General features: G+C 46.1%; 1 protein-coding gene across 1 annotated transcript; it reads left to right on the top strand.

Moving 5' to 3' along the window:
* The first annotated feature begins 4,976 nt into the window (after nucleotides 1-4,976).
* On the top strand, nucleotides 4,977-6,756 carry LOC118315943 (cyclin-dependent kinase inhibitor 1C-like). Its single transcript, XM_035643644.2, has 3 exons — nucleotides 4,977-5,710; nucleotides 5,839-5,956; nucleotides 6,474-6,756. Exons 1-2 carry the CDS (start codon nucleotides 5,176-5,178, stop codon nucleotides 5,952-5,954), a joined length of 651 nt encoding a protein of 216 aa, XP_035499537.1. The 5' UTR covers nucleotides 4,977-5,175; the 3' UTR covers nucleotides 5,955-5,956; nucleotides 6,474-6,756.
* Nucleotides 6,757-15,914: the final 9,158 nt, after the last annotated feature.

Below are 15,914 nucleotides of genomic sequence, written 5' to 3'. Positions count from 1 at the left end.
TTATTCATCTCATCCTTGAGGTATGGAGCCACTTTCGGTCTGACAACTGTTTTGCAGGGGCTGTTTCACACTACATTTATCTACATGGGGTCTTCAGCAAAACTAGGTTTTACATTCAAATATCATAACCTATGATCTATTGGTAAACAGCATCCCCACTCATTTACTATTATTGTATCCGCACAAAGGAACGATTCTTCAAAAAGTTACATATAATGCTTATCGCTCTGTACATGAAAGTAAAGTTTAAGTTTTGTTTTTTTAAAGTATTCAATTGTTAGCAGCTGCCCAAAGAAACCATCATATAAATTGGCATATTGACTTTACCTCAAAAATACTTTTCTAAAATTGAGGGCTTCTTTGTACATTACTTTGTTGGGGGTATTTTGTGGAAGAGCAGAGAAAGAAAAGCATGATCAAGTTCTGTTTTGTCGTGTGTGTGTGTGTGTGTGTGTGTGTGTGTGTGTGTGTGTGTGTGTGTGTGAAATGATTGGTATCGCTGCTGCCAAAGGCAATTTTCTCCACAGGCTGGATGAGGCACACTGAGAACCATGACGGCCACTGTGGATCATAAACTGTGAGGACAGAGGTTTTGTAGTTGTGAGGGTAAATGAATGGCAGGAGCAGCCCCAGGCTTTTTCACTATTTGCCGAGACTCATTTCACTTTATGATGTTTGACTGCATGCCAATTTGCATTCATACACAAAAAGCCTTGATTCATTGCACCTTTGAAGACATTTATTCTTCCTTAGCAATGAATATTTTAAATATATTGACGTTCTCCCTGATTCACAGCCTGACACACAAAAAGCCATAGAGCCACGTTCAACATTACAAATCTGTCCTTTACAAACTATAAAATGCAGCGAAAATAATGGAGAGGCAGAGTTCAAATCCAGTTCAAGGGCCAGCGAGACAAAAGCACCGAGCTGTGAAGTCTTATCTTGAAAGGAACAGCACAAGTTAGGTGCAAGCAATGCTTGACTGCCTTTTCATGGGGCTTTGCTTCTGCAAAAGTAGTGTGAAAACGGTCCGATGGCTATCTTTAACTCCCCACGAAATGGTCTCAAAGCCCATTGGCAAAGGTTTCACCTCAGTGGTTAGTCAGAAAGCTGCCTTTGTTACACCGTTGTTGAATTATTATTTTGTATTTAAGTTGGGGTTTTTTTGCCATATACAATATGTCAAAAGCTTGTGGGGGAATCACTTTTCTGCCATTGATAAGCAATTCTTTCAATGCAATGGACTGACTGCGTTGCTTCAGGTTGCTATTATTCAACAGACTTGCATGAAAACAGTCAAAATGTAACAGAGCAGATGAGCTGCTCTGTCTGTATTTAACTGAATTTGCAATGTCAATGTGAATCAGTTAGAAAAACAAAAAAACAAACAGTCGCGTCATTGTGTCTCCACTGCTCCGTGCTGTTCAAAAGATGTACTGCAGGTCTCTGAAGGTCTTTATACATGTATAATTTGGCGGAGTGGATCATCGGGTGGGAAACAGTAGCTAAGTCATCCGGGAAGTCACTCCGGGTGTGTCCAATGGTTGGCCGTCTTGGAGCTGAAAGGCAGCATGCGGAGAAAACAGTTTTATAGGTGTCACTTTGGATCGTGGGATCAAATGACCACTTATCCCCTCGGTGTTGCCTGCAGCGCCTCACTAACATCAAAAGGATGAGTTGGTTCAGGTGAGTGGTTTGAGGTGGGGGGTGGACAGCAACACCCTGGAAATGGCCCCTTTATAGTTGATGCCTCCTTTAGGGTCAAAAACAAACATATACAACTATATACAACACTCTTCTTTGTATCACTGTGACTAGTTTAATGTGAGACCTGGAAGCAATCCAGTCAAGACCGAAAAGCCGACCTCAACCGAGGCCTGTTGTTTAAATTGAACTTTCTCCTGCCATTCTTGTATCTCACAGAAGTCTGTGAATGAAAAACTTTCTCTTGGGCCAAGGTCCTGCGGTGACTTTTGTTGAATCTGTGACAATAGGTGGAGCACATTCAGGGGGCATCACCTTCAAATACAAATGGTGCAGACCGGCTTGTGGCCTTTGCCCCATCAGTCGGCATAAGAGCCTGGGTCTTTTAACATGCATTTAACCCTCAGGGTGTTTCTGTCAAAGAGAGCAAGTTAAGCCAGTGCAATGTGTGTGTGTGTGTGTGTGTGTGTGTGTGCGTGCGTGCGTGCGTGCGTACGTGCGGCGTAAGTACGTGCGTGTGTATGTGCGTGTGTATGTGTTCAAAGATGAAAGGATCACACTGCTGTCGGAGGACATCACAGTAGTTGGCTGACCGTACCTGTTGCTCTGATGAAATCTGTGAGATTATCTTCCCCTTTTGAAACTAATGAACGCAGACTTTCTCTCCGCATTGCCTCGTCCTTTCAAACACCAGCTGATAATATCTGTTTGAGAGAAAATCCACCCCACGGATAACATCTGTTTGAAAAGGGAAAATCTTCCCATGTCTCTCAAAGTAAATCAGTAACCAGTTGATTTATGAGAAGTGACAAGTCAGATAATTTTGTCTGGGAAGAGGTTTATGGAAATTACGAAAACAAAGGCACTCTTGTGAGCAAACTGATGAACTGAGATTCATCCGGGGATATTAGGGAGGGGATACTAACATGGTTGAACTGGGTTGATAATTAATATTTGCATTATATAATGATTTACATCGGCTTTTATGTACACATATACTGCTTTAAATTAGGCCATTGTCAAAGGCCACGTTTTAGTAAGTATCTTTCACCGCTAGAGGGCCCTAATGTGCCACGCAGGGATTTCTCCCTGCTATGATTGATGAACAGCGGCAATCAGGAAAACATGCTGTAAATTAATTTAAAAGATTACATATCACTCACGGTAATGTGTCAAGATTATTCTGTCTCATCATCCATCCAGTAAGTATATGGCTGAGAAGGCTTAAATAAGATCAGGAAAACATGCATGTTCCTTTTGATATGATATGTCTGTAGATGGATCACCTGTCCAGCTGGAGGAGCCGAACATCGCCTGATGAAGGGTCGTCATTTTCAGAGGGCATGCACCTGTCCTTTGAAGCAGGTGACTCGTTTGGGCGGCCAGCCCCCCCGGTGGTCTCACACTTGAATGATCGACCTGTGTGGCTCTCGTGTGACATCATGGTGTCACATGTCACACGAAGGCCAAAGTCCCGCATACACCTCTTCAAATGCCAGGCCTGAAGTGACTCATCGACTTGTGATCGGACGACCCGGGACAGACGTTATGCCAGTTCTGAGCTTCTCAGACGTCACAATGAATGAGAACGTTCCTGAGCAGCTGCTTGCACACTCAAGCCCCCCAGATAAAGGGAGAAGTGTTTACTCCGCGTAATCACATGATCAAATTAGAAGTTAGAATGGGACATGATGCTGAAATGTTTCTATTAAGCAGCAGTGGAATCCAGCATACAGGAGCACAAGACAGAGAATTGTATGGACAGTAATAGATAAAACAAATGTGCAAATATACAAATCAGATATGTGTTGCCTAGAAAAATCAAACGCAGATTATGATCTATCTGCTCTTTCTATCGGGTGCTGCAACAAGGCCAATCGCTTGACCATGTATGTGGATCAAATGCTGCCCCTGAACGTCCACTTACATATAAAGAGGGCGTTGCAACAAGCTCTTTACTGCAGTAGCAGCTGTGAACCGCAGGGAGTCGCTGCGCGCCCATTATCCAATGCATGGTGTCGCGTGTCTCTGCGGACTGGAGACACCGCAGGCACCGTGCCGTCAGTCAACGTCGTCCTCAGAGACACGCTGGTGTGTGTGTGTGTGTGTGTGTGTGAGAGAGAGTGTCTGTGAGAGTGTGTGTGTGTGAGAGTGTGTGAGTGTGTGTGTTACCTCACAACGGAGTGGATGTACACACACCAAATAACGGTGCTTGACCAACACTGAATAAAGTATATATACGAATTCTAAACGATGCGTATCCTCAGGCGATGTCTACTCCCCCCGCACCTCACAGTCAACAACAGTTGTGTGTTTATTTTTCCTTTTACATAAAATCCAACTTTCCTTCACTGCAGCCGTTGTATTTGTTTGTCAGGGTTGAAAAGCAGGGGTTGGTAAAGGCCACTCCATAAACTGAATTACAGTACAAGTTGTAAAACATCTAAGGATATACTTCAATAATTTTATTTTAAGAACAAATCGTCTCATTTTGTTCATAGGGTCGAAACTGCTCGTCTATGGGTTCGTGACCCCATTAAAACTATTTTTATCCTTGTCCCAGCGTCACTCGTGATGTTCACGTTTGTGCGTAAAGTCTATATAGCAGCTGCACCATCCCCGCAGACTGCTGAGCGAAGACACTACATGAGCCAGGGAGCTCGTCCGCATTGTTACAGCTCGCCGGTGATGTTATTGTGGCGAGAGGAGAATAGCAGGGAGTGTGTGTTTGGACTGTGGAGGGTGTGTGTATGTATATGGTCGTCGTCGAGGGGTCAAACATCGGGCAGTTTAACTGACCAGCATAAAGAGGTTTATCTTACATTCGACTGTTTTCATGTCATAATAAAGGAAGAAAAATTGTAAAAATGGTTGTAAAACCCCATCACGCTTGAACGTAACATGATGCAATGGATCTGTTACCAAGTCCACCGCCGGACGGGACGCACGGCGAAACAAATCCGTGTCCGATAATGGATACATGGCTTAGTGCAAGTACCCGAGTCTAAAAGTGCAGCTCCGGCACTTTTCACGCTGACATCGGGAAAGTCCGATCAGTGTTGTCCCAGGGGTCGATACTCCGAGAGAAAAAACCCCAAACGCTGCGTTCTGCTCGAGGCACGGCCAAATTGGCACAGGGGGCCGACGGGAAATCGGGGTGGGGGTTGTGTGCGAGAGAGTGCGTGTGTTTGTGTGTTCCAGGAGAGGGTTGGACTTAAGGCAACCAATGAGAAGGTCGTCCGAGGTGGCCGCTCTGTCTGAGGACTCGTGGGGAGGTTATATACATCACATCACACTACGAAGGTACATTTAAACGGAATTGTGTGGAGACGTGAGAGCGAGGAGACGTCACAAAAAAACAAAAAAACAACAACATCAGCACCTGATTTTCTCTCATCAGGATAAATCAACGGCATCGGGCATCTTCTTCTGCGTTTTGGGAAAGGTCTGTTTGGAATCACTTTGGAGATGTCCAACGTCCAGTTATCGTGCAGCGCACTGGAGAGGCTGGTGGCCAGGAGGACCTTCCCTCTCCACAGACGCACCAGCGTCTGTCGCAGCCTCTTCGGGCCGGTGGATCACGACGAGCTGAGCCAGGAGATGAAAGCCAAGATGCAGGAGATTTCCGAGCGCGACCAGCAGAGGTGGAACTTTAATTTCGCGGCCAACACCCCGCTGGATGGGGATTACGAGTGGCAAGAGGTGCCCGTGGATAAGACCCCGGCGTTTTACCAGGACTCTGTACAAAACGACAGGACCCGGGTGCCCGAGACCCCCGTCAAGCTGAGGCCGTCCTCGGACTCCACGGTGCCGGAGACGCCCCGCACGGACGTACAGGAGCGCCTGGCCGTGCCCGAAAGCAGCAGCACTCCCTCACAGGTGGAGGTCAACCAAGAGAACCGCGCGGACAAGCTCAACTCAGGGAAGCAGGGTCACAGACAGGTCCCGTGTGCGCGACGCAAGAGGGCAGCGACCACTGACAACAACAACACACACATCACAGGTAAACGCGAGTCATCTCAGACCTCACGCCCAGGCCCAGCTCCAACCCATCCCCAAGTCGGCCGCTGCCCCCTTGCGTAATGTACATTTTAATTAGAGACCAATCTGACCGTTGTCGTTCCTTTACAGACTTCTTCGTGAAACGAAGGAGGGCCGCTGACAGAAAACCCAGCGACGCGAGTGCCTGCCACCTCTCCGTGTCCCCGATCCCGGTGGAGCAGACTCCGCGAAAGAGGATCCGTTGAAGGTATGGACATTTTACGCACTATTTATTACGCCATTTTTTTTAAAAAAAATGTCTAAAAATCTCATTCTCAATCCCGCTTTGTTACATTTTAGAATATCCATAATGTTAAACGTGGAACATGTTGTGTCCACGCCATTTGATGATTTACATCGAGTTATGTGCGTTTTTGTTTTTCCTGGGATGGTTGTGAAAGGATTAGAGACGTGAGCCAAAAAGCGCAGGCAGGCTTATCAGGGAGAAGGGGGGGGGGGGGGCGGGGGAGAGTTTGTGGTGAAATCGCAGACGTAGTGATAGTAGGAGCTGTAGTAACGCCGGCGGGATGGGGGAGGGGGGGGGGGGGGGGGGGGGGGGGCGTGTGCGTCACGATGTGTGGCGGGAAAAAGGGCTCGGGTAGAGGGTGACGCCTGCCGCCGAGGCTGCATTTCCTGTTTCCTCGGAAAGCGGCACCCTCTCTCGCCTTTCTCCGGAATCCACGTCTTGCTCGGAAAAGCTCATCGCGTGTTTTCTCTCCCACCAGGTGCGTGTCGCCGTCGCTGTCCTTGCACTACTTGCCTGCGCGATTTTTTTGTTGTTGTTGCTGCGGATCGCGAGGCGGCGGAGGAGAGAGAGAGAGAGACGCGCGTGTCCCCGCCGCTCGACCGCCGCCGGAGGAGGAGGAGGAGGAGGAGGAAGAGGCGGCTGGCGGGGACGGGAGAGAAGAGGAGCCCCGACCGGCCCGCTGCCCCGACCCGACCCGGCCCGCTGCACCGGACACCGGAGCAAACTCTCAGGACTGAACGGTTTGGGCGGAGGAGGAGGGGGGGGGGGGGGGGGGGGGGGGGGGGTGACGTCTATCCAGTACAAATGTAGCATTCATTATTATTATTTTTCCTTTTTTTGCTTTTGCATATATACAGCCACTCGACAGTGTTAAATGTTTTAACATCTGTGCAATCCTGAATTACTTTAAAGGAAAGAAAATTGTCTACACTGGCCAAAAGTGTACAGCTTTACAGAGACAATAGCCTATAAATGATTATTTCTGTTCTTTGTTTTTTTGGTTTTGTTTTTTCTCCTGTAAATGTATATTTTTAAGACTATTCTAACTTATAATTTATTTATGTTTCTTTATATTTGTCAAATGCCTTGTTGATTTAGCCAAAGGGCATATTTTTTTATTTTATTCTATTTTATTTTATTATTTACTATTATTTTTTTGTGCTGTGATGTGTTTGCAATCATGTAGCTTCCCCATAGTCCACACTTGAAAAATAGGTTTCTTTGTGTTTCTGAGCCGTTTGTTCTTTTGTTTTTTTTTCATATACCTACAAGTGCCCTAATCATGTCTTGCAAAAAAAGATGGGAATAAAAATATTTTTCACTTCAACTTGAAGCGGATTTTGTTGGGTGTGTTATTGTCCGATGCTTCTGGTTGGATTCGGGGCGTCGAGAAGTTGTGAGTCAGTCTTGAAACTTAAAAAGAGATGTTCGGTTTCTTCAGCTCCATAGAGAGCATCGTCGTGTTAAATAACGGATACATAACATGTACACAGTGTGGTGTTGACGAAATGTCTGATTTCAATAATATTAAATGTACATTTAAACGGGATTTATTACATTTCACGCAAGTGTCGTTGCAAAGAGAGCACAGGGAACACCTCCACGGATCCCCGCAGTTATAGCGCACGCGTTTACGAGCCTCCACCTCCGCGGGGGGGGGGGGGGGGGGCGGCGCAGGTACTTCACTCCTCGTTGAGCTCCTCCTGCATCCGTGCGCTCCCGTACCACACCTTGCGGGGCCAAAACACGCATTCAAGACAACGCGGCCCGCGGGGCAGCGCGGCAGCTGCGGGATATAGGCTGGGATTTAAAGGCCCTTTCGCCCCTCTAAAAGAGGCAGCAGCTGCCTTTGGATCCCCGCTTTGTCCGCCACGAGGACACCCCCACATCCACCCGCACTCGACAAGCCCTCTAAAGACCCACTCACACACACACACACACACTGTTTACCCCGCCGTGGATACACCGGGCGTGGAGGCCACCTGCCAGAGCTGGAAAGAGAAAAACTACTAGTCTTTGTAATTGTCCTCGTCCATTGAGACAAACCATTCACCGAGGTCATACTCGCAAGTTTGCCCCTTAATTGAGAGAAGCCAAACGCAAGCGGAGGCTGAATGCGCGCAGGGCGCACGCGGGCCCAGGGGCGCACGCATGGAAAAAACAAACAAAAACAAACAGCCACGTTTCATAATTTTCCATAAGTTTCCCCCTCTTTGTTTGAACACCCCTGACTGTCTGACATGAATGTTTTGATGGAAATGGAGACTTTTTGATGGCCCGGGCTGACTTTGTCAGCTCCGCGCAGCCATAAGCTCCGACGGCCTTGTTCTGATTTTCCAACACAAAGCGCTCCGCGGCTCCATTCTTTCCTTTTTGTTGCCATATGGCAAATCCATGTAGACATAGCCAAGACCCATTCAGTCGGCCTGCAGAATGTCCTGCATCGGAGAACAAAGGCACTTTGTCCGGCTGCTCTATTGATAGGAATTGGGAGGAAAAAAATATTATAATTAATCTATGGCTATATCCAGCTAATTAACGCCCATATGCCCGCGGGGAGCTTGCGAGGCCTTTCAGTGTAGTTTTAAACTCTCAATAGTTTACATGTTAAAGACAACAGCTGTCCATGTGTTACTTTAATGAAGTCCCCTCCGTGCTGGAGACTGGACACATTCAGGGGGCTCAAGCCCCCCCCCCGGAGTTAAAGGGGTCATCTCCCTGTATTTGTATCTACAGCTGTGGATCTAAATAGAATTTGTCCCAATAAATAGAAACATAAAATCGCGTTCGTTTTGTCAGAAAGGGGTATTGAATTTCAGCCATTGTGGGAGAGGTCAGAGGTTAAGGCATGAAATGCAAATGGTAAGCCTCTCTTAAAACACCAACACACAAAATAAAGTTCAATTAATTGAAAGCGTAGGTTGTAGTTCCAGCAGTAAAAATCTATTCAATCATAGCAACCGTGCATAATAAGTGAAGTTCTCACATAAATAATATGAGCCTCTGTGTGCAATGGGCCTTTAATATGCTGTGGCCATGGGTGGGGTTTTAAAGTTTAAATGGGCGGTGTTGTGACTTAATTCAACCCTGCTATGATGGACATAGAGGAAAGAGATGACAGCAAACATCCAGAGCTCATTAACAAGCCCTTCTGCAGGAGAATATGACCCAACAAGCAGCTGCTGATGGAGAGAATCAGCCTCACGGGGCCTTCAGGCGCCCATCTGACCTTTAGACTACACCTCACATCCACTGATTTATTTCTATATCAGTCACCAGTAAAAATAAATCTATTCATTTTGTTTTAACCGGTTAAATCTATATATCCAGCCTACACCAGCAGCTATTGATGGTTATTTTTTTCAGAGCCATAATGAAAAGTGTATTGACCTTGTGTGTGGTGTTGGAAAATATCAGTTCAGAGAAGCCACATTTTTCTTTGAAGGGAGAATTGGTGTTACCACGATCATCCCCTTTGATTTAATCAGGTCAAAATTACATTTGGATTATGTTTGGAAAACGTGTAATCCCTATGTGTAAAAAAAGGAGCAGGTAGTAAACGACTTATATTTTGTATCACTAATTTGGAAGAAAAAAAACGAAAATTTCACTGGATTAACAAAAAGAACCCATCAACAACGAATGAATTCACATATGAAGTCGTAAATATACATTTGAAGTTTATCGGTGTGACGAAACGACGAGATGAGTAGAGTTAATCGTATATATTCTTTTTGCAGAGCCTGTTAATTTTGCCTTGAGCGATCAGCGACTCCTGACGAAACCTTGTAAGTCCAAAAATGTCAGTATATTAGACCCGTAATAATTTAGATCATAATTGATATTGATAGTAGACCCGGAATAATTTAGATTCAGACACTGCGGAGTCAAAGTGGCCCGTGGATTTACATGTAATGCAAATGTAGCGACTTAAAAAAATCATTTCTGCAGAGAGAAGGGGTTGAAAAAAGGGAGTTAAACCACTCAAAACACACAATTAACGGGACAGTCTGCGAAGACTACAATTAAACACAGAAAGGAGTAAAATCAGCCAAGGAGAATTAGCATTTTCCATGACCATCTGGCATCGGCGCAGGCGACGGGGAACAAAGGCGAGCTGGATCGAGAGGAGAGGCGAGTGTGCCATCGCATTGACCTGCAAATGAGGCTTTGTCACCGAGTTAAAGCTCCCTGACCCTCTTTACCCCCCCCCCCCCAAAAAGACTTCTTTTTTTAAAAACCTATACAGCGTGACGAATGGAGCCCCGAATTCAGGTTTGTGTATTTGTTTTGGAGCTGCGGAGCAAAACTGCCCAATAATTATTGGCAGAGTGCAAACAACACAGCTTGTTTTTTCTGCAGGCCTGCTTGAGGTCTGAATATTTAGTTTACGAAAACAACAGAGGAATCCTATGGTGTGCATTTTACACTACACAGTGGTGCGTCGTTTTACCTGAGAAAAGGCAGAATGGGACAGTGGACGCCCCCTCGCAGTTGTATTGGGGGGGAAAAAAACCCGAACACAGCATGAATTATTTTAATATGCATATATGTTTTATTGTAAGTGACCTCCCGAGGCCCGGACCTGCTGAGCCACTTTACGCAACAAAAAAGCCTCTTTTGTCTTTCTTCTTGCATTAATTTCCTCTATTAGTAAAACAAAAAAAAGGAAGAAATCCAAGTAATTGAAATCGAAAATAATAAAATTATTGCTTTGATTTTGGGGCAATGACTTGGATGTGTGTGTGAGTGTGTGTGGGTGTGGGTGTGTGTTTGCGCAGAGGATGTTTTGGCGCTGGTGTGGTTGGACACCTGTGCCGTCCCTGTCCGCGCCCCCGCCCCCCCCCCCCCCCTCCCCCTCCCAGCTCCACTTCAGGATCGCAGACAGAGACCCACGCGTTTGCATATAGGTGATTGTGATTGTATCCGGAGGAGGGGACCCCCCTCCTCTCTTTGTGTACGTGTGTGTGTGTGTGTGTGTGTGTGTGTGTGTGTGTGAGAGAGAGAGAGAGAGGTAAATCAATCATGTAAATCGAATAATCCTTTACATCAATCAAGTCCTAGAAATGATCAAAAAACTCTAGGTTTTAAGAACTTGAAGTTCTGTCTTATGTGACGTATACATGTCATTATTATACTTTTATAATAACGCCAATGTTGATGACACACACAACAGAGCAACTAAAGTACATTAACTGTCAGCGGTAAGTACTGTAGGTCCATCGGGTTATTTGGGGTTTTCGGGCGTGCTCCAATTTATTTTCCTCTCATGGGCCTTTTTTCTCTCCCCTTTTTACATCCACTCAGTATTCATGCCCGTGGACAACAAAGAGCACGACTCAATCCACGCAGGAGGCGGCGTGACAGGGAACTCGTGGCAGCTTTTCAAATATCTCCCCTTTTTTTTCCTTCTTCTGTCTCCTCCTTTTCTTTGCATCCCGACTTTGGTCTCGGTTGGAGGAGAGGTGGGGCGGCGGTGTTTGGGTTCTGGGCCTGTGTGTGTGTGTGTGTGGGGGGGGGGGGGGGGTAATCACCCTCCCACCTTAATCTCTAATTCACTTTGCTCTCCCCACGCATCAAGGGATCGGATTTAACGCCGTCCAGAAGAAAAGCGTGATCCTTTACAATAGTTACACAAGGCGATGGAGCGAGCAGCTCCAATGTCTACAGTCTGGGCTGCGTCTGCACTGTCGCAAATATAAAATCAACTGTCGCCGGGGATTAAAACGTTGCCTTTTCCGAGAAGAATTATGGGCAAATAAATCCTCCAGAATATATATCCTGCGGGAAATATACACGGTAAAGAGTTAATTATGACAGCATAAGGCCACAGTTCAATCTTGTTCTTAAAAAAAAAAAAGAAAGATTAATGCCATCGTTCGTTAAAAGGCATATTATTGTTGACCACTATTTAAGACAGTAGCCAAAAGGATGCAGTCATCATCCAGTCTGTGGGCTTTGCATCTGAAAGGATTCAGTGTTGATCTGCTGCCAGCTTTGGAAATCTATCTTAGAATCAATACATGCACGCTGTTCTGGTCTTGTACCATTCAGTTTTTTCGTTTGTAATTTTTATTTAAAGGTATAAACTTCTCCTCGGTCATATTATTCAAACAATGGAGGTATTTCTCCCACTCTCACTGATGGCTGACATTTGTCCACATTTCAAAAGAAGTTAAAACTTGAAAAAGAAATACAAGTTCTACTGTTAGGTTCAGGTGCAGCAATGTGGGCCTGTCTGTTTTGCTGCCTTAAGAAAGGTTAAAAGGTCATATTCTGCCCCCCCCCAAAAAAAACTCCCAAGCCCTCATCCCAAGACCAGGGTGTCAGAATTTACTCAATGAATTTCAACGAGGACATGGTTCTATTCACACTGATTTGGTACTCACACACCTAAATGGAATCCGGCCCCATGCACGCGAGGTATTAAAACAAATGCTAAACAGCTAAACGAAAGCGATCCACTGATGAGATACACGCGCGGTACATGCGAAGCGGCACGACATGCTTCGATGTGCATCGTTTCTTCTCACTTCAGTCCGCACTAAACAAACAACTTCAGTTGAAGAACTGTCCGTGTCACGAGAGCGGGCGGGCGTCCACGCCGCCGGGCTGCCCTTGAGAAAGACAGTGATTGCCTTATATTGATTGATCCAGTGGATGACCCCGACCCGCGGCCATAGAAAACACTGATCGCTCTGTGGCACCATCAATAGATCACCATCAACATCTGGTGTGTGTGTGTGTGTGTGTGTGTGTGTGTGTGTGTGTGTGTGTTGCATGGGGTGTTGTAATTCCCACAGAAGACAGTGCAGCCAGTGATGCTATGCAATTATTGGATGCCTGCACAGCACAGATGTCAGGGGGAATTCCAATCTGATAGAAATACAAAGGAGCCACTGAAACTAGTCCTTCCTTTAAATATTGATTTGCACTGAGGAGCTACAGAGAGCGTAGACCAAATCCAAACAAAGGCCAATTGTCTTTAGAGTGATGCAATTTCTCATAAGTGGCTCAAACAAACTGGCACCTGTTACGTCTTCATGACAGCAAACATTATTTCAAATAATGAGAGCAAAGTCGCTCGTGTGACTGACTGGTGGCATGTCAGCAGTCGGAGGGAACCACGTTGAGACGGGCGGTCGCCGCGGCAGCTCCCACTCTGCCAAACAGCAGCCCACTGTGGCCCCTTTGAGTTTCGCACATACTGTACGCATCAGAAAACGGCGCAGCGTCTCTCGGAAGTGATAGCTTTACAACCGGAGAACCATATGTGGCTCTACAGGAGAGGGGCCTGCCTCATTGTGAGCGTAATTGGACGGAGAGGAGAGAGGAGGAGACGCAGATAGCGCGATGACACTTGAGAAATGAGACCTAACTCTGTCCCAGCGCCAGTCCTGACAGTCAGAGTCCTCCACCACCATTCTTCTGCCCTCCCCCTTTGTCCGCGTCCCTTTCAGTCCCTCGGAGCCAAACCTGTTCCCCTTCACATCCCTCCTTGCATGGGATGCAAGTCCTCTGTTGAGCGGCTGCTGTCTCTGTTTTATCTGTCCATCCATCCATCTCTGACACCTCCGCTCCTCGGCGCTCCCCGTCCCTTCTCCGCTGGCGGGGCAGTCTTCTTCTCCTTCAATCACTTTGGCTCATAAAACTTGTGGAGGAGGGCTAGCAGGCTGTGTTTTCAGGGCTGGCTAAACTGCTATGGGTGCACTGACTCGGACTAATGCTATTCACGCCTCACATTTGCTCGCCAGGTCCTGTGAAAAGGGACGGCCACGGCACCCTGTATGGACGCACAACAAAGGGCCATCATTCATCAGACAGCGAAGCACCAAGGAGTGGCAGAGGTTGGGTTCATCCCGCTAACCCTCAGCTGCACATCATTTTTTGGGCACGGCGGACTTTTAAATGGGACGTATAATCACGGTCACTTTACTTTTGAAAAAGAAGCAACGTGCTGCCTGCAAGTTGAGAAAACACCGGCGAGAAGTTGAACTCTCATTAATTATCTTTCTTGTTTTGCTTTTAGAAAATTGTCCTGGATGTTCTGGCTTTAGTAACCCTTCCACAACCTTTGTGTGTGTGTGTGTGTGTGTGTGTGCGACACAGAAAGATGTACATGCACTATGGTTGAGCGTCTGGTGGCTGTCTAGATTTATAGCCATGCTTCCAGGTCACCAAGCCACTACTAGACCATCACCTTTCCTTGGCATTCTCCTTCACACCGCACCAGAAAAAGCTTTTAGAGTCCAGTTGGCAGCCCACAACAATACCCAGAATGCCACGGGACCTTGTCAGCCTGTCTTAATTTGTGACTATGGTCCTGGGGTTGAATTCAGCCGCTGCTGGCTGCTTGACCTGCTGCATTCAGTTGGCGGATTAGCAACATCTCTTAGTCTCCACGCAGGGCAACACCAATGGGCCTGATACGCAGCCTGCAATTACACAGCAGGAAAACTCTGCTCAGACAAAACACACATGGGTGCGTGCACACACATATACACACACACACACACACACATACACACACACACACACACACACACACACACACACACACACACACACACACAGGCACATATAAACGTCTGTGGACGGATAGATGAATAGATGAAGAGTTGGCTGAGGAGGGAAGGAGAAGCAGGTGATGTGGCGGTATAGGCTTCTTTGATGAGGACTTAAGAAAGAGCAAGGGAGACTGAAGGCAAAGGGAAAACTGTCTCAGTGTGTGTTTTGGGGTTTTGTACTTACACAGTGGGTACCCAGCCTATATTGTGTACATGGAAATTAGTGTATCAAGGGACTCAGCAGCAGCTTATCTTCATAGAGACAGTATGCACTGCAACAGAGCATCAGAATGTCAACAGATTCCCGACGAAGGTGCAAATGGCCAACATTCTGAATTTGAATGCATCGCAAGACGTCATCCAGATGATGTGACCTTGTGTTCTCTAGTTTTTGGGATTTCACTAACGGAGACTGATGTTGTAGTGATGGGATGAAAGAGAGGTTTGTTGTAAGTTGATTGTTTTAGCAAGCAGGAAAAATACATCTACTTAATCTTAACGTATACCATTTAAGAGTTTTCATACAATTTCACACAGAGAATATTACAGAGGTATTACAAAATTAAAGGGGCATTCCACTGTTTGGTTTGCAGCGTACTCAGTGCATGCTGTCACTGTGGATGACAGCAGGTGTCAAATGTTTTCCGTGGCTCTGGAGGGAAGATTGAGAAAACAATCCTATAGTGATGTCGACATGAAAGTCAGTGTTTAGTTGCATTGTGGGAGGTGTAGGGGCATTTTGGGGGATTTGTGGCTAAAAGTTGTAATACCTCAACCTCTGGACCTCTCTTTGTTTTAATCCATTTCACGGAAGTCACCCTACTTTATGGAAACGCAATATTAAATTGCCCAAGAACCTCTTCAGATCGTGAGCTCATATTTGATTCCATTGGTTAGTAATTTACCTTAACATTTTAGAAAGATAAACTGATTGCAAAAACAAACAATGATGGCCTACAAGCATTTATAATGGAAGAAGGCATAGTTTATTTTTAAGTTTAAAAAAAATGCTCATGGAAGGTTTTAATGGGACTATTTTTGTAGCCATTAATAACATGGTGGGTTTTCAGTTCTTAACAGGGCCCATGCAGTGGATGCTGTAGAGGTCGTTGCACCAGAGGCAAGCTGGCTCGTTGTTTCATTGGAACTACAACAATAACATTCAGCAATAAAAGTTTTAAGTCAAAAGGCAGCTACAGGATGAAAAAGCCGTGTTTAAAAAGTCCCTGCAGAAGGAGACGCGTAGACTTGCTCAGTGTTGTCCCAGGGCAAAACAAAAGACCTAAACATAGATAACAACAGGCAGATATGCAGCAGGTCAAGCGCAGATGAGAATTGGCAGCGCAACACTG

The sequence above is a fragment of the Scophthalmus maximus genome, chromosome 7 (genome assembly GCF_022379125.1).
Source record: "Scophthalmus maximus strain ysfricsl-2021 chromosome 7, ASM2237912v1, whole genome shotgun sequence".
Classification (NCBI taxonomy): Eukaryota; Metazoa; Chordata; class Actinopteri; order Pleuronectiformes; family Scophthalmidae; genus Scophthalmus; species Scophthalmus maximus.
This window is presented reverse-complemented; position numbering and strand designations above follow the sequence as displayed.